This window comes from Nansenia antarctica (assembly GCF_963989245.1).
Source record: "Nansenia antarctica genome assembly, chromosome: 8".
Classification (NCBI taxonomy): Eukaryota; Metazoa; Chordata; class Actinopteri; order Argentiniformes; family Microstomatidae; genus Nansenia; species Nansenia antarctica.
This window is the reverse complement of record NC_137678.1, coordinates 60,356,855-60,380,941: the sequence shown is the minus strand read 5'-3', so window position 1 is coordinate 60,380,941 and position 24,087 is coordinate 60,356,855. Positions and strand designations below refer to the sequence as shown.

The 24,087-nt window shown below is 42.1% G+C and overlaps 1 protein-coding gene and 2 pseudogenes across 3 annotated transcripts; all 3 read left to right on the top strand.

Moving 5' to 3' along the window:
- Positions 1-7,484: 7,484 nt before the first annotated feature.
- On the top strand, positions 7,485-12,268 carry LOC308164528 (heat shock 70 kDa protein 12A-like; the record flags this gene model as incomplete). Its single annotated transcript, XM_080538593.1, has 4 exons — positions 7,485-7,766; positions 7,895-8,119; positions 11,067-11,238; positions 11,679-12,268. 4 exons carry the CDS (start codon positions 7,485-7,487, stop codon positions 12,266-12,268), a joined length of 1,269 nt encoding a protein of 422 aa, XP_080394719.1.
- Positions 12,269-19,549: 7,281 nt separating this feature from the next.
- LOC308164527 (RNA-binding motif, single-stranded-interacting protein 1-like) lies at positions 19,550-21,219 on the top strand (annotated as a pseudogene). The gene is made up of 2 exons: positions 19,550-19,558; positions 20,127-21,219. The product of its transcript is annotated as an RNA-binding motif, single-stranded-interacting protein 1-like (transcript).
- A 7-nt stretch (positions 21,220-21,226) lies between these two features.
- Positions 21,227-23,364, top strand: LOC308164526 (RNA-binding motif, single-stranded-interacting protein 1-like; annotated as a pseudogene). The gene is made up of 3 exons: positions 21,227-21,254; positions 21,687-21,919; positions 22,461-23,364. The product of its transcript is annotated as an RNA-binding motif, single-stranded-interacting protein 1-like (transcript).
- Positions 23,365-24,087: the final 723 nt, after the last annotated feature.

Below are 24,087 nucleotides of genomic sequence, written 5' to 3'. Positions count from 1 at the left end.
CATATTTTTCTTTTCCTCCATTTCAGCTCTTGCATCCTCAAAAATGTTCTATCAAGAGATCATATAAACATTCAAGATGATTTAGTGACTTTATTAGAAAAACTCAAACAATGTCTTGAATATTTAGCTTTGAAACACGGTGCAGCAGCTTTCAGTCACGCTGCTGCATGCTCCTGGAACAAACTCCCTAAAGAAATCAACAGGCCCAAACCCTTAAAATATTTAAATCTAAGCTAAAAACCTTAATGTTTTGCATCAGTTATGATTAAACACAAACACTTCTATCAATGTCTTTTTTCCATTAACTATTCTTAAATGTTTTATCTATTTACTTCTTACTGCTTTTATTCATTGTCATTTTTATTTTCTTACTATGCTCCTCTTGCTGTATTTTTAACTAATGTATGTAAAGCACTTTGAATTGCCCCTGTTGTATGAAATGTGCTATACAAATAAACTTGCCTTGCCTTGCCTTGAAACTCATGATGTCCAAAAGATGGATACTGAGATGCTTTTCAAATTCACTTTTTAGTTTTTGCTATATGAATGTTTGTAAGAAAGCGTCTCATAATAAGTACAATATGGTGTGTGTGTGTCACTGGTCTTCTCTTACTTCAGCTATCATACAGGTCATTAATTATCTTGTTAAAAATTATCATTTGAGTTACCTGAATTAACCAAGTTGCAATGTGGCGGTATTCAGCCTTTGACCTTAATTCATCCCTGATTTTTGGCCATTGTTGTAGTCTCAGAATGTCATAGTAATGTCTGAGTTGTGAAGTTCTGCAGGGGTCTGTGAGGTCTTCAGACAAATCTCCTCTGCTCTGTATCTCAGAGGACATTTGACTTGCCATTCTTGAGAGAAGAGAAATACAGACAACAAGAAACAAGAACCAACAAACGTTACCATAATGTACTGAATAAGTGTCTCATGCATTGTATGCAGTATCGCAATTTTCTTAATGTGTCCAACCGTGGTTTAAACCCATGTCTCATACATGGAAGATATGCATAAACTTGCTAAGCTAAAGCCTAGGTATTAGCCAAGGCATGTATTCAGATATCATACAAGGTTATCACACTAGTGTCATCGCCATACAATACTAGCTAATGTTGTTAGAATGTTACACTTCAACACCCATTATCTGCACAAACGTGTAAGCTAAAGCCGAGCTGTCAGTGTGAGGGGCCAACCTACTTGTCAAATGGGTGTGGTCTCCAAACCACCTCCGATACATTACAACTTTTTATTCCATTTTGTTGTAGTTCAACATGACATACAGTACCTCTCCTTGAAGGAAGCGTATTCAGCCTTGCAAGCTTCATACATGGAACAGTGGTCAGAAAGTGTAAAAAAGAAAAATACAATCATTATTAACACAGTTACTTTGTTACAGTTATGAGCAGGATCAAAGGACATGACATACTCCTTGTTATTTTGGTATGTAGAGGCACTACATACACACAGTTAATGAAATGTACCTTATGTCTTTGATCTTGGATTTGTAATGTGATTCCATCTCGATCCTGTGTTAAAAACAATGTCTTCAATCAGTAATCTTACACCAATTACAATTAAATGAACTGCACTGGGTAGGGCAGATACACACAGTGGATTATTATAATAATCTAATAATTTTCTATCAATCCACACACAATACCCAATAATATAGAGTTGTGCCAAATGAATAATAAAGAGCCCACCTTTGTTGTTGCTCATGTTCTTTTGTGTCAGACCTGTAATGCAAGGAAACATTGTATAGGGTTAATTTCTTGGACTTGTGAGTGTCATACTGAACATTTTAAATGTAAAAATTTTTTAACAAGAGACTTTCTGACCATGAGCGTATATCAAACTCCTTAGAGATTGGGTTAGCGATTCCCGACACGACTCAGTCTTTCAAGACTGCCTCAGGAAAGGCATCAGATGGCTTAAAGACCCGTTTAAAGATAACTGTTTTATATTTCGACCAGTTGTCTGAGAAATACGACTTTGTTTCAATACTTACAGGTCAGACACTATGCGCTCTATTTTACTGTGTTTTCCTGAAGAACCTGACGCTAATCATGACACATTTATCTCTTTTGGCCCGCTACCCAGAGGTGCACAGTCCACATTGTGTGGGAACAATTCCATGTTGACATGTCCACCTCTGGACAGCATTAAAGCGGCTTGGGAGCATGATTTGGGACAGGCACTATCTGATGATCAATAGGATTCCATCCTCACATCAATACACAAATCCTCACTGCGCAAGACGCTGCCTATGGCAATTTAAGGCAATTTAATTTAATTAGCAACTGGTGGGAGAGGTGAGGGTGGAAGGGGGGGGGGGGCTGTCTTATTTTACAGTCTTACTGTTAACATCCCCATTGTTCTTTTTGTTTGTTTGTTTTTATTTACATGTTGATGTGTAGCCTATTCTGCAAACAACGTGAATTCATTTGCCCTGCCCCACAAGCTCTGAAAAAAATAAAAATAAAATCGAAATTCAATAACAAATATTTTAAAAGAAAGACATTGGGTTAGGTTTCTTTTTCATGTTATAATTCCCATAGGGGAAACAGCAACTCTTACCTATAAATATATATCACTATTATTTTAGACAAAAAGATGACTGACTGATACATTTTAGCTTCCGGTTTAATTCTTTTTTAATAATGATTCCTTAATGTGTAGCCTAGTCATTGCCCAAAATATTGGCACTCCTCATTTCTGTCAGATAATCCACCACTTCTCCCAGACAATTGTTGCAATTACAAATGCTTTGGTATTCACATGTTTATTTATTTTGTTTGCATTGGAACAACACAAAAAAACAAAGGAAAAGGCTCCTCCAAAATGTTAGGCATTTTAAGTATTAAGTATTTGCATTTCTATTAATAAAAAATATTTTTTATTTGTGTAGATATATTACCTCCATCTCTCAATATTAATATCAAATGTCCATGTTTAAATATGATGAAAAAGATAACGGTTTTCATGAAGTATCCTATCTTTTTCACATGACTGTATATTTTACTGTTCATAATACACAGCCCAGTCATGGGCTGACTGTAAGAGATGTCTCAGAATTAACTAAACTATCACTCCTTTCCAGATTTTTTCCAGATTTACCCCAGAACTGTGTTAAAAAATAAAGTTTGCTACTTTTGTTTTGTTTTGTTTGTTATTTTGTTTCATTACATCTTCTTTTTTAATGAAAATGTACTTAATTTATTTAATTTATTTTACTTTTGTAGGTACGGAACTGTATAGATAAATAAACTACAACTTACAAACTGGTCGCCTCCTGTATCATCTCTCGTTCATGTTTAACAGCTACTTCATTTTTTTGTATATAGTTCAGCATATCATACCTGTAAATAGCATATTCTTGCTTGCATTCTTCATATTTGGACCTGTGTTTAAAAAGTGTAAAAGAAAAATAATGACACAAATGACATTTTAATTTGTTTACCCATCCCTCACTTACCCTTTATTTCTAAATCTATCTGCCATTTATCCATATTAGCCATATCAAATATATATGATAGTCCATAATAGATTTGTAGATGTTCAATAGATGTTCAACTAACTGTCAACAACATTTCAGCACACTATGCATTAACCTTATATCCTAACCTGAGCCCTGACCCTAACCTAAAGAGTTGCATGTGATAGTTTGATCGTTTGTTGACAGTTTGAGCAACTGTGATTATAGAGGACTATCTAAATGAAGTGTGACCTGTGCTTATATAAAAAAAAGTAAACTTAAGTTTGACATACTCTTTAAAAAAAAGGGGGGAAAAATAACTTTTTATTTGAGCTATTTTGCATTTACCTCATCTCGTTGAGCCTCGTTTTCAAATCGGTTTCCATCGCGTTCATACTGTAATGAAAATGTTTTCAATAACTGATCTTGATTTCACCACATGACTACATGACCATGGCCTACCTTCAGACAATCATTATTTACGCAGTATCTAATTTTCACATCATCAAATACAAATAATAATTTAAAAAAATATCTGCATTTGTTAGGCTATAATGTCTTCACTCTGTAACAGTTTTCATAATCCCTCTCAAATATAGAATTACATTACAGTGTTTTTGTCCATGTATGCTGTATAATTATTGGAGGTGTGCCATGGTATGTAAGTGGAAAACCCCCACATTTTCTGTGTTTTCTCACAGTTTGTACATCCCCAAGGCAGGAAGCTTGGGAGAAATGAACTTTTGCTATATGAAAATAGAGATGTCCATATTAAATATACAGTGATTAACGGCTCAGCAAGTTTCTTTTTCTTTCTTTTTTTCTTTCTTGGTGTATTTATTTATTTATTTGTTTTGTCAAACCTCGTAAATGATATTCAGAAGGGAAATGCAGTACATACAGCAGGCTATAGAAACATAGACACAGTCAGTTGATACTGTAATTTGCTTAACTTTATACTGGACTTCACACAGATGCAATTTAAATGAATAACCATATAAGATCATAATCCCCTGGTAAGTTGTTGTAGTACAATACTGTATTCATTTAGAAGATTCAACTCTTGTGAGTTTATCTCTCTCAGTATTGCTGATCCAAATTGTTAGCCAATATAGTTTAGTAAATAATACAGTACTTCTGAAGGGAAACATGTTCTTGTTGGCATGCAACAGTTTTGTATCTGATCAGAAGAGAACAGGTAATGCAGTGAATTTGTTGAAACAACCATAATTACATTGTTGTACATCTATCTGCCATCTATTAAGTTACCATATCCCAGCATAATACGGTGCAATGTTCAAATGACATAATATGGGCCTACATATATCTTTGAACACATGACAAGAGTCATGAGTTGACATTATATATATATATATATATATAAAAAACTGTTACCGCAATTCAGTTTCCTGTCTGTAATCGAAACAAAGGAACAATCGTCATTAGTAATTAAAGTATTAGCCAACAAGTACATGAACGTTTTTGTTTGCAGAATCAGAATATTGACATCTATAAATAGTGGATAAGAAAAAAGACCTCAAACACCCCACCAACACAATGCTTGGCAAAAGGGCGTGGGCCAAAGTGCATTGGCAAGTCCAGGTTAGTGTCATTTGTACTAGAATACAATAGTTTGTTATGCTTTTCAATATTGTATGACATAATAAAACAAATTGTAACACTATACATCATTTTAAGGGTTAAGGTAATACTTCAAATGCAACCACGAACGCTTTGTTTGGCTTCTATAAAACGTCATTAAGCCCCTTGCGCCAAACCTTTCTTTGTATTGCATTCAATGAATGTGCTATGTGCAAAATGCTATTTGAAGGACAATAAAACATTATAATAGAGGAGCACTTTGCTCTTCATCCAAATTTAAGATATGTGTAAATTAATTTCCACTCCCCTCATCTTATCGTTTCCATTCATCATATACTCATAACCCCTCCATCTGACAGGCAAACATTGAGATTGAAGTACATTTTTTGTAACATTGCGCAGTGTCCATGTAGGAAGTTTGTAACATTGCGCAGTATCCATGTAGGAAGCTTGCCATAGATAACCTAACATACCTTTGCTTTCTTCCACACCCAATGGTTGTTGCAGAATGTGGGCCATGGCTACAGAAGAATAGAAATAGAAATAGAAATATATATATATATATTTTTTCATTATTATTATTATTATTATTATTATTTGTAATTGAATACAATAAATTCAACTATTACACCGTTTACAATTTTTGATTCAGGACATTTAAAGGAATTTGGAGTCTTGAAAAATATTTACGCTACATTTTAAAACAATTTAATAAAATAATTGCTGAAAAGAAGCACGCTTACTGCATTCTTGCTGTCAGGTCCTGTTTGATTGAAAACCTTTATTGTCCCCAATGGGGAAATTTTGTTGTCAAACAGCTCAGTTAGGGCAGACAGAAAACATTCAATAAAATACATAAAACAGTGCAGGCTCAATAAGTAAAAAGTTCCAAGTTCCAAAGTTCCAGCTCCAGGTCTCCCCCACCCTGCAGGGCCTGGTTGTAGAGTCGGAGTGCAGCTGGAACAAAGGACTGTCCAAATCTTTTTGTACTTTGACGGGGGAGAACAAATCTGTGGGTGAACTTGCTCCTCATCCCCGCCAGCTCGCAGTACATCGGGTGGGAGGGATTGGCCAGCATGGCCGCCAGTTTCTTCCCCATCCTCTGTTCTGCCACCACCTCTAGGCTGTCCAGCCCGGTCCCCACCACAGAGCTGGCCTTCTTCACCAGTTTGTTTAGCTTCGCAGCATCCCTGGCACAGATGTTTCCACCCCAGCAGGCCACGGCGAAGAACAGAACGCTGGCAACCACCGACTGATAAAACATTCGCAGCAGCTTGTTGCAGACACCGAAAGACCTCAGCCTTCTCAGGAAAAACAGTCTGCTCTGCCCTTTCCTGAGAAGAGCCTCGGTGTTGTCAGTCCAGTCCAGTTTGTTATTAATTTGTACTCCCAGGTACCTGTAGGAGTCCACCCTCTCGACTTCCACCCCCTTGATGGTGATGGGGGCTGGGGTCCTTCTCTTCCTCCTAAAATCCACCACCAACTCCTTTGTTTTGCTGGTGTTAAGCAAAAGGTAGTTGGTGTCGCACCACTGCACAAAGCTCTCCACCAGGGCCCTGTACTCCTCATCCCTGTCGTCTGTGATGTAACCGACGATAGAGGAGTCATCAGAAAACTTCTGCAGGTGGCACTGGTCGGAGCTAAACTGGAAGTCGGAGGTATAGAGGGTGAAGAGAAAGGGTGACAGAACAGTTCCCTGGGGGGCACCGGTGTTGCACACCACCACCTCAGACTGACAGCCCTGCAGTCTCACATACTGACGCCTGTCTGTGAGGTAGTTGTGGATCCAAGCCGTCAGGGAGTCCTCCACACACATCACTGCTAGTTTGTCAGCCAGCAGTGATGGCTTGATAGTGTTAAATGCACTGGAGAAGTCGAAGAACATGGTCCTCACCATGCTCTGTGGCCTCTCCAGGTGTGTGTAGGCCCTGTGCAGCATGTAAATGATGGCATCCTCCACCCCCATGCTCTCCTGGTATGCAAACTGCCGGGGGTCCAGGAAGTCCTTCACCTGGGGCTTAAGGTGTTGCAGCACTAGCCTCTCCAGGATCTTCAGGATCTTCTGTAAGGTCCTTTTCATCTCAGCACAACATGAACAGATGTTATAATATGTTTTGCTCATCGTGCTGCTCTTCTCTTGTCCTCTTCAGATGGATTTGGTAAGTCAGTCTGTTTCTTTCCTTTTTAGCTATACCTCTAGCTGACACCCACTTTGGTGGGTGGGCTTCTCAGGGATTCAAAATGAAAGCAGATACTTCAGCTATGAATACAACCACGATTTTCAAATTGTACCATTACAAGCAGCTGGGGACTGGTACTGTCTTGTAGTCTTGTTTAGTTGTTACAGTCTACCTACTGTAGAATTATAATTTCTCTAACTCAAACCTGCTAGCCTTTGGTTATGCAATGGGTGATTCATTTATTGTAGCAATTGACTTTGGCACTGCATATAGTGGATACTCCTTTTGTGTGTTGACAAAAGGTTCGGAACCAAAACCCAGGGTACCGCGCTGGGGACAGGAGCATGGCTACAACACCCCGAAGACTCCTACCTGCATTTTGTTTGATGAAAATGAAGAATTCCCAAAATTTGGTTATGATGCTAAAATGGCATACACAAAAATAAAAGGACCAGATGCGAAGACAAATTATCTCTTTGAAAACTTCAAAATGGAACTTTACGGCAAAGTAGGCCTATTAATAAATTATCTTCATGATTATCTTCTATTCACTAGAATATACTAGTAGCATATACTATATAGGCCTATACTTATTTTCTTTCTTTTAAAAAACATATCGTTTTCATTATTTTACAGGCTTTGAATAATGATATTATGATAGCTGCAAAGAATGGTAAATCGATGAGCGCCATGAAGGTGATCACAGAGAGTCTGCGGTATCTCAAGGACCATGCACTGAAAACAATCGCAGAACACACGTCCGGAAGACAGTTCCTGGCCTCTGATTTCTCCTGGGTTCGGACTGTTCCAGCCATATGGGACGGTGCAGCCAAGCAGTTCATGAGAGAAGCAGCAGCAGAGGTGAGATTGGACAGTTACGTGCAAGGCACGTTTTCAAAACATCCTAATTTAATCATCTGACGGTACAGAATTAACACATTTTGTTGAAATGCAATTTACCTTTTCAGTTTGTCATTTAAAATTCAACACAAGCCTACTTCCAGGACCTCCAGTTTTGTGTTACAGCACAAGCCAGTACAACTGCATGGCAGCACCTCGAGATAGGCATAATGGCGGGCTGCACCATCTCTCCACTGGCGTTTACCATGGCAATGGAGCTCATTATTCGAGCATCCCGATGGGTCGTTGGAGGGGAACGGTTGAAGAGCGGGCTGCGTCTTCCTCCAATCAGGGCGTACATGGATGACATGACGACAATAACAACAACAAACGCATGCACCAAACGCCTGCTGGATAAACTCCAGGGAAACATCAAATGGGCACGAATGGAGATTAAACCCAGCAAGTCCCGCAGTATCTCCATTGTCAAAGGCAAGCTCGCCAATGAGAGGTTCCACGTCAACAACGAGCCAATACCAACAGTTCTGGAGAAGCCTATCAAAAGCCTTGGCCGCTGGTATAGCGCAGAACTCAAAGACTCGAAGCAGGTGGAACAACTCAGGCAGGATACAATCAGTGGCCTCAAGCAGATCAACAACACTGCTCTCCCTGGGAAGCTGAAGCTGTGGTGCTTTCAGTTTGGGCTGCTGCCCCGTCTCATGTGGCCAATTTCCATCTACGAGGTCACACTATCCCATGCCAACCGGCTGGAGAGACTGGTGAATGCACAAGTGAGGAAGTGGCTTGGACTGCCGAGAGGCCTTAGCAGCATAGGCCTGTATGGCAACAGAGCCCTCTCCCTACCAATCTCAAGCCTGGTGGAGGAGTACAAATGTGCCAAATCAAGGCTGGAAATGACTCTCACAGAATCCCGGGATCCATTCGTCAGAGGTGCTGCTCCGATCCTAGCAACGGGGAGGAAATGGAAGCCATCTGCAGCAGTTGCGGTGGCAAAGACCGCCCTCAGACACCGGGATATAGTGGGGCATGTCCAACATGGCAGAGGGGGCCTTGGTTTGGAAACAACAACACCCACATGGCAAAAGGCTACTCCAACCGAACGGCGGAAGATGGTGGTTGAGGAGGTGCGCCACCAGGAGGAAGCAGACAGGTGCGCCAAGGCAGTCTCCCAAGCCCAGCAAGGCCGCTGGATGAAGTGGGAGAGCGTGGAGAGGAGGAAAATCACATGGAACGAGCTGTGGAGCATGGAGTCTAATAGGCTAAGTTTCATCATCAGAGCCACATATGATGTCCTGCCCTCTCCTACCAACCTACATCTCTGGTATGGAGAGGACCCAGCCTGTCTCCAGTGTGCAGCCCCAGCAAGCCTCAAACACATCTTGGTGGGTTGCAAGACCAGTCTAACTCAAGGAAGATACACCTGGCGCCACAACCAAGTGCTAAAGTGCTTGGCTGCCGAACTTGAGCACAAGAGGGTAACCACCAACGCCATGCCTCTAAATGCCCAGACTACCTTTCCACGGAAAACAATCTTCATCCGGGAAGGGGAGAAACAGCGGACCAAGCCATCACCTCCAGACTCAGGCCCACTGAACGCAGCCCGGGATTGGGAAATGCGGGTAGACCTCAGACAGAGGCTCACCTTCCCACCCGAAATTGCAGCGACCAACCTGCGCCCAGACCTAGTCCTCTGGTCCAAGTCCTGCCGGCGTGTCTTCATCGTAGAACTGACGGTCCCATGGGAGGAGGCCATCGATGAGGCATTCGAACGGAAGAGGCTGCGGTATGCCAACTTAGCAGTCGAAGCAGAGGGGCGGGGCTGGAACGTGAAGGTGTGGCCAGTGGAGGTGGGCTGCAGAGGCTTTGTAGCCAGCTCCACCACAAGGCTCCTGAGGGCAGTAGGGATCAGAGGACAGGCCCAACGGAAGGCAATTAAAGAACTGTCCACTGCAGCAGAACGGAGCAGTCACTGGCTGTGGCTGAAACGTAGGGACCCAACATGGGCTCCCAAATGACCACGTGGTGCCACCGTGCGACACACACCCAGGCCTGATCAGCCTGTGGTGGGCCAACCTCGGCAGAGGGTGTCTTGTGATAAATGGCCGAAACACCCAATGAGGTCGGGGACCACAACTGAAGATGTGTCGTACTGGTGGCACCACGTGATCATTGCCAAATTCCACTCCACCCAAGAGGACATCTCCAACTCCACTCAGTCAATTGTTGTGCTAATTATTTAGGGATTTTAACATCTAGTCCTATTAAGAATCCCAACACAAAATTATAGTTTCAATCGAATTGCCCTTAGTTTATTTTATGTTTTTTTGTAAATGCCATAATGCATTTAGCTGATTATATGTTTAAAGTGTTTTAAGTTGAGTATAGATTTGGCTATTTGAACTAAATTCATTTATATAATAACACAAATATAAAGTATTCGTTCAGAGCCAAATAATAAATGTGTATATATCAATTATATTCATATTATATTGTATTATCTATTGCATGCTTGGGAAATCATTTTTCACTGGTCTTCTCTGTGTACCACATGTACAAAAGAAGAGATTTGGTGAGGCTGCATTCTCATTTTATGCACCCAGATTGTGGAATGCACTGCCAGTTTACATTAGCGATGCAACCTCAGCACATATGTTCAAGTCAAGACTAAAAACCCATCTTTTTAATATTGCGTTTAAATTACTAAATAATAAAATGATGATTAGCCTATATAATGATTAAAACACTTTGAGCTGCAACGTTTGCAGGAAAAGCGCTATACAAATAAAGTTATTATTATTATTATTATTATTATTATTATTATTAAGGCAAATTCCCCATTCAAGGCAAAAATGTGTTCTATTATCTTTGATTGTATTGTTGAGAGGTTTCATAAACAGTCCATATTTCCGACACATTAAAGTATTATGTTTTACTATCTAATTTCTAGGCTGGTCTTGTGACGGAGACAAACTCCGACAAGTTGATTATAGCCTTGGAGCCAGAGGCAGCTTCAGTCTGGTGTAAGCAGCTTCCATCTGATGGCTTCATAGCAGACGAGATAAACCAGAACACACTGGAGCAAAAACCTGGGACACAGTACATCGTTGTAGACTGCGGAGGTATGGTAATTTAAGTATTTATTATGACAGCCACGACTTGGTATTGTGACAAAACAAAATCGTGTCTACCTTGATATGAATTGCCACAGTAACTATTACTGTTACTATTGTTTTGTGTTGCGCTGTTCAGCCTTAAGACTGCCTTAATTAGTGGCATTTGTCATTCAATCTCTATAAATATGGACATTTCAGTTTGGGGTCCTGCTTCAATTTAAATACTATTATCCTTATTAATTCATACGAACTATATATACTGTACATAGCCTACGTCAGCAATTTAGCAAAGCGGCGACAATCAGGATTTAGTGATTTGTTCGTAGATAAACTGATATACATGCTTCAGTTCAGGTAAATGATTAAAAATGCCTATCATTAGAGGAGAAGACTATCTTACTGTTGTTGTTGTACTGTATTATAGGTCTAATATTGTGCTTCCCCAGGTGGAACTATCGACATCACTGTACATGAGATGCTGCCAGGTGGAGAACTGAAGGAGCTCACCAGGGCCTCTGGAAATGACATGGGAGGAGAAACTGTGGATAAGAAGTTCAAACTTTTCCTCAGAGAAATATTCTCTGATGGTCTTTGGGATGAGTATGAGAGAGAGTTTCCTAGCGAGATGCAAAAGATAATGTATGAATTCTCTGTACTTAAGCGTACAGATGATGACATAGAGGTACCCTGCCTTTTTAACTTGGCAACATTAGCTCAGAAAAGGCAAGACATGGAAAGCTTCTTCAAGAAGGTCAATGGAGCATCCTGGGATGAAGGGTCAATCAAAATCACAAGTAAGAAACTGTGTTCCTTCTTTGAGGAGAGCCTTAGAGGAATAACTAATAGTCTTAAGGAAATCCTGAAAAAAGATTTCAAGATTGAATTCATTGTCTTAGTGGGAGGTTATGCCTCAAGTAAGATCCTGCAGAGTCACATTAAGAAGAAGTTTGGAAATCATCAGTGCAAAGTGCTCTGCCCTCTTGATCCCCAGGAGGTCATTGTCAAGGGAGCTGTCCTTTTTGGGGGTAAACCCTAAGGTGATGTCAGCACGAGTAAGTGGCCTGACTTATGGGATTGCTGTTTCTGCCATCTTTGATGAATCCGCGCACAAACCTGCAAAGAAGTTCACAAATGAAGACAGAGAGTGGTGTAATGACATATTTGAGAAACTGGTTTATATGGATCAGTCAGTGGGTTGTGATGAAGTCAGGGAGCACAGCTTCTCTCCCATAAAAACAGATCAGACAGGAATGACCTTCACCTTTTACAGCACAGATAGACGCAATCCTAAATCTATCAAGTATGTAGACGAGTGGGGAATAGAACAGATTGGCTCCTTCACTGTTCCGATGCCTGACATCCTTGGGGGCAAGGCCCGCAAAGTCAGGTTAGAAATCAAGTTTGGCTCCACAGAAATGAAAGCCACAGCCACTGACATAACTTCAAATAAAACTGAGAATATCAAACTTGACTTCATGAGAAAATCATAATGTCAAAATTCACATTATGTTTCTAAATTGACAATCTTTCCTTTCCACGAGACTTAATCTACTGAAACACCTTAATGTAGGTACATTCAGTGAGACAACATCATTAGATTTTTGCTTATTATCGTATTGTTTCATGCAGTATAATGTTATTGCACTATAATGTTATACATTTAGATTTGTTAATTGATTTAATTTACTTACTCCTATATTTCCGATCTTTTAACACAATACATTGCACCTAGATCACTTAGATCGTCTGACCAACGGCTTTTAATTGTCCCACGGTCTAGGCTCAAAACAAAGGGTGGCCGAGCTTTTACTGTTGTAGCTCCAACATTATGGAATCGCCTCCCCCTCACTGTCAGTTTAGCTGGGTCTGTACCACTTTTTAAAAAAACATTTAAAAACCCAATTATTTTATATAAGTTGTTTTCTCGTTTTACTTCTTGATATCTGTATTGATTTGATCATTTGATCATTTGTTTCATTGCTTTTGTGAAGTGCTTGTTTACATTTTATGAATTATACAAATATATTTTATTTGTTGCCTGTTTACTTGCTGTGTTATGCTGTATACTACCAAATGTACTGTGAAGCACTTTGTGACTGCTGTCTTGATAAGTGCTATACAAATAAATAAAAGTAAAGTAAAGCAAAGTACTCTTAATACAGTAAATGTTGTACATAAACATACCAATGTGTTCTTTCCACAGCAAATAACCCACTGTGACACAGTGAAACTTCCCTTTTCCCTTTTCATGTAAATTATTGTGTCATATATTTTTCAATTGTGCTGTGATGTTGATATTAATTAAACAACATGCATTGTAAATCATTCAGGGTAATAAGATTCTAATCATAAAAATGTTTTGTATTTGACTGTAGTTGGAGTATGAAGTTGCCTGTGATGAAAATATACAATAAACTGACACATACCATGCTCATAGTCTTTCTGTTTCAGTCACCTGACAACACCCAGGGAATCCATCTCTTATGCTAACCCACATGGTATTCACTTACATCAATAGACCAAAAACCAAAAGCAACCATCCCCATAGCATTCACAGTACAGTAACCTAAAACATCTCAAAGGATATAGTTGGGATAGAAGTTGGATTAGTGTTTTTAGCATGTGTTTTAAGCATCCAGTGTATAGTTCCCAAAGAACAGTTAAACATTTTTTTTTATATCAATCAAACTTCAGAGAAATGCTTTGTCCTGAATTTGGCAGTACAATATGACTCTAAAGTGAGGTTTGCACCCAATCATCTCTGACAATGGTAAGGGTTTGTTGTAAGGTGTGGACACAGGTGCGGTGCAGAGGAAGAAGCAGGCGGTAGGCAGCGAATGCAAAATAAAAAATATCTTTACTGAGAAAAGGACAAGGGCAGAAATACAAAATATGGACTAACACGAAAACAAAGAAACTGTAAGATCAAGGTCTCAATACTTGCGTTAGGAACAGACTATCTTGACATGGAACACGTCACATGACAAGATACACAGAGCAGACTGAGCAGGGAGTGCAGAGGAGTGAGGGCATCAGTAACACAGGAGAGCAAACACACAGGTGCCCTACATTACATTAGTCCATAATGAGCTGAGACACACAGGTGCCCTACATTAGTCCATAATGAGCTGAGAGTGGAGGGGCTCCATGGGTCGGCCGGATGGAAACACCTGGTTAAACTCACCTCCAAATCAGCCTTCAAGAACTCACACATGGACACTTTTAACGACACGTGCAATTGCTTCTAAACTAGGACCTGTCCCCTGCTCGCCTGTTGTTGATTGTTTGTTGGTCTGATTTGTCCTTGGCTTGTAACTGTTCTTGTTCTCTGCTCTGTTTTGTTTGTCATGTTTAATGTGTTGTAACGTTTTCGTATTTCTTTTATCCCCTACCCCCCACCCATGCCAGGTCGGCATGGTAAATAAGAATCTGTTCTTAATGGTCTTACCTGGTTAAATAAAAACATATAAAATAAAACCTTGGGTATATAAGAGCAGAATAAAACAACACTATAAAGCCTCTGTAAAACATAATTCATAGTCTAACCTAATAGTCCTTCCTGAGAGAAGCCCTGGGGGTGGTGAGACAATGTGTGATTTCCCTCAAACTTTTCTCTGAAAAACGACTCCATGGTTAAGTAAACGGCTGGAGTATGCCAGCAATGTTCCAGAGAAACTGGTCTTTCTGGATCAGACTACATCCAGCAGCACATTCATGACATTCATGACTTTGTCACCTACTTCGAAAACAAGGTTGGTGACATTAGCAGCAACTTTCCCCCTCCTCCTACCAACGCTGCTAACACCCCTTCCAGACTCTCTGCTCGACACTCGGTCCCTGGCTTATCATTTCCCCCCCCCCTTTCCCTGATGAGATTCTCACACTGATCACATCCAAGCGGGCAACCACCTGCCCTCTCGATCCCATCCCCTCCCCTCTTCTCCATTTCCTCCGACATCCTTCCTTACCATACCACCGTAATCAACTCCTCCTCAACTTGACGATGACCTGAATGGAGACTACTGACACTGTACATACTTTGTGTTTTGTCCCCCGCCCCCACCTGTGGTGTATGTCCCCACCTGTCCTACCCGCTGTACATACCTTATGTTTTGTTGTATTGTTCTTCCCATGTTGGATGTATGTTTATCTTGTAGATAGTACTAGTTATTTGTCTGTATTATCTTGTAGATAGTACTAGTTTTTTGTCTGTCTTACATGTAACGATGAATTGAGTATCAAGGACCCCAATTGAAATAAGCCAGTGGCTTTCTTGGGTTTTTATCCTGTTAGTTGACCTTGTATGTAATATGTACTTTCATGTACCTTCTTCTGCAAATCTTCTAATAAAGTTCTCAATCAATCAATCAATCAATCCTTATACACAGGATCTGTCCCGGCTGCCTTCAAAATAGAGTCAAGCCTGTCCTCAAGAAACACACCCTTGACCTGTCCTCTGTCCACAACTACAGACCAGTATCCCTTTCTCTCCTTCCCTTCCAAAACCCTTCAACGTGCTGCATCCAAGCAACTGATTATCTCCGAAAGATGGAACATCTGGACACCAACCAATCCAGCTTCAAGGCTGGGCATTGCACTGAGACTGCTCTCCTTGCTGCCACAGAGGCCCTCCACTGTTCTCAAGCTTCCTCCCTCTCCTCTGTTCTCATTCTCCTGGACCTGTCCGCTGCCTTCGACACAGTCAACCACCAGATCCTTCTCTCCATCCTCTCAGAACTGGGTATCTCTGGCACTGCACTCTCCTGGTTTGCTTCCCACCTGGTGGGTCGCTCCTACCAGGTGACTTGGAGAGAATCGTTGTCTTCTTCATGAACCCTCACCACTGGGGTCCCTCAGGGCTCTGTCCTAGGGCCCCTACTGTTCTCCCTCTATACCAGCGACTGGCAGAGACTATGTCTCCTAAGATTTCTACTTCCCCCCTTGTACTGTATCTCCTGTGTCCATTTCTTTCTTTTTTTAAATAAAAAAGTATTACTTCTTCTATCCCAATGACTGCCAATGGCCCCTGGCCTGAACTAGATTACTCTTTCTGCTACGACTGATGAATTGATGGTTCACTTGCTTAGCCAAATGTTTCGATTGTAAGTCGCTTTGGAATAAGGCGTCTGCTAAATGCCAAAAATGTAATGTAAATGTAATTCATCTTCCTCATCAGAGACATCTACAATGTTGAGATATATCAAAGACTTGGAATACGTTCAAATCTGAATTTTCCACTGCAAAGATGAGGATGCTTTTTCTCTACAGCATTCTGTACAGATACCTTAATGCCAATCCTCCACACAACTATGTGTCTTATCAGTAAATTACATTCCTATTTTGAGCAGTGATGATAGTATCTCACAGATCACTAACTGGTACTTAGATAGTGGCATTGACACGACTTCCTTTAGCGAAAACGTCTTGAAGTGCAGTGTGAAAATACTTTATTGTGTGTGCCCTGATGGCCAGTATATTGCATAAACTAGAAAATGTGTTAGTCAGGGAGACACTGTTACGGTGGTGTCAGAGGGGAAGAGGACAACAATGTTGAGGTGCATGCCCAAGGTGTGGAACTTTATAAATAGGTAGAAATATAGCTGGCAACTTTGTACAGGTATTTACAAAACAATAAGCAGGACGATGACAGGACACTGAACATAAAGTGAAATGAGAGCTCTCTGTGGAGGGTCAGCACTAAGGTATCTGTATAGAATGCTGTAGAAAAAAAATTCTTGGGTCACTTGAATAGAATATTACAACAAATGCATCATGTGGTGTATAACAAAACAAACTATTACATCAATTTGGCCCGTTCTACACAACTTTATTATGTCTTGAAAGTAAAACAAGCAGAACAATCTTTAATCGCAAAATTCATCTAAAACCCATTGCAGACTAGATGTGTTGCTAGTTCTGTTGTATAAAAGTGTCTGCTAAATTGTAAAAGATCTTGCGCATATTGGTGGCAGCAGAATGTTTGGAGTGTGTCATAACTGTCCTTGTGCTTGTTATACATTATCATAACTGTAAATATCAGGTTCAATTGTAACCCTCGGGTCAAGCAATTGGTGATATACGTATATAAGATATACCTGTGGGAGAGAGGTTCTCCCTTTTCACTCATCTCTTTCAGCGCTGTGCCATGCTGTCTGTGCCAGGGCTGTAGACTATTCCATTCTCTTCATCAATGATGAAAGTGGACACATCTGTAATACAGAACATGTTCAAATGAAACCACCTTCAAGCACAAAGCTCTTTTAGACGCCAACTATAGTATTCTTCAGATGAACAGAGGTGTCTTACAAAAAGGTGGCGACGGCACTGGATGAAGCTCTTTCATCATCTTGTCCAGTTTTTTCTTCATGCGTGTGTCATTTTCGGGGGTCAGCACGGGGTAGTCTTTTGGCTGCATAAAACAGTGTTGTGTTTGGAATATAATCAAACTTATAAAGACAAGCTTTGACTTTTGACTTCGCACAACCATGTAGTTTTTTTTTTTGCCAAACACACAACTAGTTGACAATGATTCCACCTTTATCACCAGTGTCTAATGTCTTTTCATAGGCCTAAAGACTACTTCTGTATTACCCGGCAGGATTCGACATTAACAGTTGCCCGATTGCCCGGGGCAAGTAAAAAATGTGTGTGGAACTTTATAAATAGGTAGAAATATAGCTGGCAACTTTGTACAGGTATTTACAAAACAATAAGCAGGACGATGACAGGACACTGAACATAAACTGAAATGAGAGCTCTCTGTGGAGGGTCAGCACTAAGTACAGAATGCTGTAGAAAAAAAAACATCCTCATCCATCCAGAAAGACCAGTTTCTCTGGAACATTGCTGGCATACTCCAACCGTTAACTTAAGTGTGACATGTTTAATTTCTTCTTTCTATCACCTACAGATGTGCTTCACTTTATAACATTCCATCTATCCTGATGTTAATAAAGTTGTGTTTCAGTGAATTGCCAATAAGTAGGCCAAATATTCAAATTCTAAAGATAAATATTTTCCAGTCTTTGCATCACTGAGATACCGTACTTAACAAGGTAGTCATTCCAAACCTATGTGCCACTGTGTAAGAAATATAAAATCACATCTTAGGACACTTGAATAGAATATTACAACAAATGCATGTGATGTATAACAAACAAAAAACCCAATTACATCAATTTGGCCCGTTCTACAGAACTTTATTATGTCTTGAAAGTAAAACAAGCAGAACAATCTTTAATCGCAAAATTAATCTAAAACCCATTGCAGACTATAGATGTGTGATTAAAAGTGCCTGTAACATGACGTCATTCACAATGGTGGGATTAACTGGCCTGATGCTTTGTTTCTAATAATACATATAAAGGCCAATGCACACGGCGTGCGATTTTGTCGCACACTTCGGTGGTGTGAATTGAGAATTGAATGTTGTCGTGCGACAAAATCGCACGCCGTGTGCATTGGCCTTAAGATTAAATCCATTCATGGGGCATGCTCTCTCTCATCCGTCCGTCCTGTCAATCTCAGAAATGCCCTAAAAACATAGTTTAGATTAAATCCATTCATTAATTCAACTGAAGATACTGCAGGGTGATGTGTTTATAATGATAGTAATTCACATCATTTTCATTGTGATGAGGTAGGACATTTGGACTTTCCTGCTGATCTAAAGCTTTACTGGCTTCTGTTCAACTGCATTTTGAGAGGTGTGGGATCTGTGTTGACAATGCTCTCTGTTTGGCAGGATCACAACAAGGCAATTCCTTGTTTCTGTTGGACTCCCAGGAGGTCTCCTTCACACTTAATTTTTTTTCTCTTGGCAGGGGCCAACATAGGCCCTGTGGTTTCACTCTTGCCCCTCTTTCTCTTCCCAGGGCTGGGTTCAAAGAGGATCTGAACCTTAGTCTTTGAGGGCAAGTTGAGCAAAAGAGGCCTTTGTGGGTTGTTAACTGGAGAAAAGTAGTCCTCAAACACTCCATCATCTTCATTGGGACAGGAAGAAGCATTCACTGAGCCCCTTGAGAGAGCAAAGGACCGTGCGGACAGAGATGCAGAAATACTACAAGCATCTTTATTTGTGGTTGATTTTGATTTACTTTCTATGGGGGACTGCACTGTATGTTTTTTGTTGACTGATGGTAATCCTTTTGAGAGAGCAAAGGACCGTGCGGACAGAGATGCAGAAATACTACAAGCATCTTTATTTGTGGTTGATTTACTTTCTATGGGGGACTGCACTGTATGTTTTTGGTTGACTGATGGTAATCCTTTTGCTTTGTTACTTCTGCTTGATCGTCTTGAGTTTCCTGGAACAGCCATGTCAAAGGTAAACACACTCTTGCTACCATCAGGACTCTCTGAAGAAATGTGTTTCTTGACTCCAGCTCTTTTGATTTTGGTCAACCTTGGCTTTTTGTCTTGTTTTATGCCTTCGTCTTCAGCTGATAAAGCAGGGAAAGAAATTGGATCTAATGATTTTGGTCTCGACACATCACTGCAAGGTGACAACCACTGGTCGTTCTTGTGCAGGGATTTTCCAGGACAGTTGTCACTAGTGTCTTCTTGTTGCTTCTTTCCATCTTTCCTCTTTGAGCAAGGCTGAGCACCAACATATGGGTCATCAGAATCCGTATCTGCATGGACAAAATATGAGAATAAGTGAAGTAATATAGGTTAATTCTAACCAGTCATTTTAATCAATCATCAAACTCATCTCCCATTAGGTAAGTATTACAGATTAGACCAAGAACAATCCAAAGCAGAGAATCAACAAAGGATTCCCAAGTCCTTACCCAGCTGGGAGATGTGTGATGGTGTATTCCCAAGAGAAGGCTCGAGTTCAGGTGATAATCTGGACTCTGCCATCTCTGAAGCTGAGAGAATGCATTGATTAGAGTCACAGCAAGCAAACAGATTTCAACCCCAGCACGGTGAGCAGCAGCAGCAACAGCAGCACCACAGGCTGGGACCAGCTCAGCAAAACCAACCTGTACATCCGCGGGTTGCCCCCGGCAACCACCGACCTGGATCTAGTCAAACTCTGCCAGCCGTATGGCAAGATCGTATCGGCTAAGGCCATCCTTGATAAGACAACAAATAAATGTAAAGGCTATGGGTTTGTGGACTTTGACAGTCCAGCAGCAGCCCTGAAGGCAGTCCATGCCCTGAAGACGAGTGGAATACAAGCTCAGATGGCTAAGCAGCAGGAGCAGGACCCTACCAACCTCTACATCTCCAACCTGCCCCTGTCAGTGGACGAGCAGGAGCTGGAGAGCCTGCTGAGGCCCTTCGGCCAGGTCATCTCCACCCGCGTCCTCAGGGACTACAGTGGGAACAGCAGAGGGGTGGGCTTCGCCAGGATGGAGTCCACAGAGAAGTGCAACGCAGTGATCTCCCACTTCAATGGGAAGTTTATCAAGATGGTGCCAGGAACTTTGGCGCCCCCTGAGCCCCTGCTCTGTAAGTTTGCTGATGGTCAGAGGAAGAGGCACAGTCACAGTCCGTTTGTCCCCAACGGACGGACATGGCCCAGGGAGGCGGAGCTGCGACTGGGTGGGATGACTCTGGCCTATGATCCATCCTCAGCCGCTATGCAGAATGGGTATTACGCGTCTCCGTACACCCTGACTAACAGGATGATGGCTCAGACGGCCATGTCTCCTTATATGTCTCCTGTCTCCTGTCTCCACCTACCAGGTGCAGAATCATTCTTGGATGGCCCATCAGCCTTACATTATGCAACACCCGGCAGCTGTGATGTCGCCCTCTGTGGACCACACCATGTCAATGCAGCCTACCGCCATGATGACACAGCAGATGGGCCATCTCTCACTGGGGAACAGCGGCGCTTACATTCCTGCTAACACAGCCATGCAAGGAGCCTACATCCCCCAGTATTCCCACATGCAGGCTGCTGCTGAAAACGGCACGCAGCAGCAGGTGGATTCGTCCAACAATTCCTCTCCATATAGTCAACAAAGCAAGTAATGGGCAGATGACCTCAGTGAGCCCTAATGGATGCTGTGGGCGATGACAGATGATGTCACATTGAGGGCAGTCTCAGCTGCTGTTGATGGACCAGACCCGGGACCCTCTTTTGCAGCTTCAACCAAACATCTGTGGAAGACGGAGTCAACAGAAACTACTACGGCGGAGGATGGAAAAAGGTGTAAATGGACTAAACGAATTATTCCCAAAAAAGAAAGATACAGAAAAATAGGTAGACGAAAGACGTGTATTTTCTACCAAGGATTCTCAAGTTGATGCAATGGGACACGTAGGCCTACCGCGTGATGTGATATTGAAAATGCATGCGATTGAAAGTTTTTTTTTTTCTATAAAAGATTTCAATGATTTTTACAGGTAGTTTATTAGTCAGATATATGAAAAAAAATATGTTGCTTGCAATGAGTGTTCATTTGGTGAGATGTTACTGGTTTTATTTTGGTCTTAAGCAACCAACCTGTACATCCGCGGGTTGCCCCCGGCAACCACCGACCTGGATCTAGTCAAACTCTGCCAGCCGTATGGCAAGATCGTATCGGCTAAGGCCATCCTTGATAAGACAACAAATAAATGTAAAGGCTATGGGTTTGTGGACTTTGACAGTCCAGCAGCAGCCCTGAAGGCAGTCCATGCCCTGAAGACGAGTGGAATAGTGAGTCCGTCGAGGTCGCCAGCTTGTAAGGTAACGTCTCTATGACCATATAAGGACAGACAGCAAGGTAACGTCTCTATGACCATAATATTATATTATAAGGACAGAAGACTTCCGACAGGGCCGTTTTGAGCAGCGCCGGTATCTCCACATTGGTGAAAACGCAGAAATATCCATCTCACAGCCCAGCTACCATGTCTGAAGCCAAGTCCACAGAGTCCCTGGGTTCACAGCAGGGTCCAGAGATGGTGGCAGTGAAGTTGGAGGACTGCAGTCAACCACTGGAACATAATGTGTTAGTGAAAGAGGAAGAAGAAGAAATGATGGTGGCTGGAAGAGAGGAAGAGGAGGAAAAAGCTATGATGGTGAAAGAAGAAATAGAAGAGGAAGTGGAGGAGGAAGATTGCCCCCGGCAACCACCGACCTGGATCTAGTCAAACTCTGCCAGCCGTATGGCAAGATCATATCGGCTAAGGCCATCCTTGATAAGACAACAAATAAATGTAAAGGCTATGGGTTTGTGGACTTTGACAGTCCAGCAGCAGCCCTGAAGGCAGTCCATGCCCTGAAGACGAGTGGAATACAAGCTCAGATGGCTAAGCAGCAGGAGCAGGACCCTACCAACCTCTACATCTCCAACCTGCCCCTGTCAGTGGACGAGCAGGAGCTGGAGAGCCTGCTGAGGCCCTTCGGCCAGGTCATCTCCACCCGCGTCCTCAGGGACTACAGTGGGAACAGCAGAGGGGTGGGCTTCGCCAGGATGGAGTCCACAGAGAAGTGCAACGCAGTGATCTCCCACTTCAATGGGAAGTTTATCAAGATGGTGCCAGGAACTTTGGCGCCCCCTGAGCCCCTGCTCTGTAAGTTTGCTGATGGTCAGAGGAAGAGGCACAGTCACAGTCCGTTTGTCCCCAACGGACGGACATGACCCAGGGAGGCGGAGCTGCGACTGGGTGGGATGACTCTGGCCTATGATCCATCCTCAGCCGCTATGCAGAATGGGTATTACACGTCTCCGTACACCCTGACTAACAGGATGATGGCTCAGACGGCCATGTCTCCTTATATGTCTCCTGTCTCCACCTACCAGGTGCAGAATCATTCTTGGATGGCCCATCAGCCTTACATTATGCAACACCCGGCAGCTGTGATGTCGCCCTCTGTGGACCACACCATGTCAATGCAGCCTACCGCCATGATGACACAGCAGATGGGCCATCTCTCACTGGGGAACAGCGGCGCGTACATTCCTGCTAACACAGCCATGCAAGGAGCCTACATCCCCCAGTATTCCCACATGCAGGCTGCTGCTGAAAACGGCACGCAGCAGCAGGTGGATTCGTCCAACAATTCCTCTCCATATAGTCAACAAAGCAAGTAATGAGCAGATGACCTCAGTGAGCCCTAATGGATGCTGTGGGCGATGACAGATGATGTCACATTGAGGGCAGTCTCAGCCGCTGTTGATGGACCAGACCCGGGACCCTCTTTTGCAGCTTCAACCAAACATCTGTGGAAGACGGAGTCAACAGAAACTACTACGGCGGAGGATGGAAAAAGGTGTAAATGGACTAAACGAATTATTCCCAAAAAAGAAAGATACAGAAAAATAGGTAGACGAAAGACGTGTATTTTCTACCAAGGATTCTCAAGTTGATGCAATGGGACACGTAGGCCTACCGCGTGATGTGATATTGAAAATGCATGCGATTGAAAGTTTTTTTTTTTCTATAAAAGATTTCAATGTTTTTTACAGGTAGTTTATTAGTCAGATATATGAAAAAAAATATGTTGCTTGCAATGAGTGTTCATTTGGTGAGATGTTACTGGTTTTATTTTGGTCTTAAGCAACCAACCTGTACATCCGCGGGTTGCCCCCGGCAACCACCGACCTGGATCTAGTCAAACTCTGCCAGCCGTATGGCAAGATCGTATCGGCTAAGGCCATCCTTGATAAGACAACAAATAAATGTAAAGGCTATGGGTTTGTGGACTTTGACAGTCCAGCAGCAGCCCTGAAGGCAGTCCATGCCCTGAAGACGAGTGGAATAGTGAGTCCGTCGAGGTCGCCAGCTTGTAAGGTAACGTCTCTATGACCATATAAGGACAGACAGCAAGGTAACGTCTCTATGACCATAATATTATATTATAAGGACAGAAGACTTCCGACAGGGCCGTTTTGAGCAGCGCCGGTATCT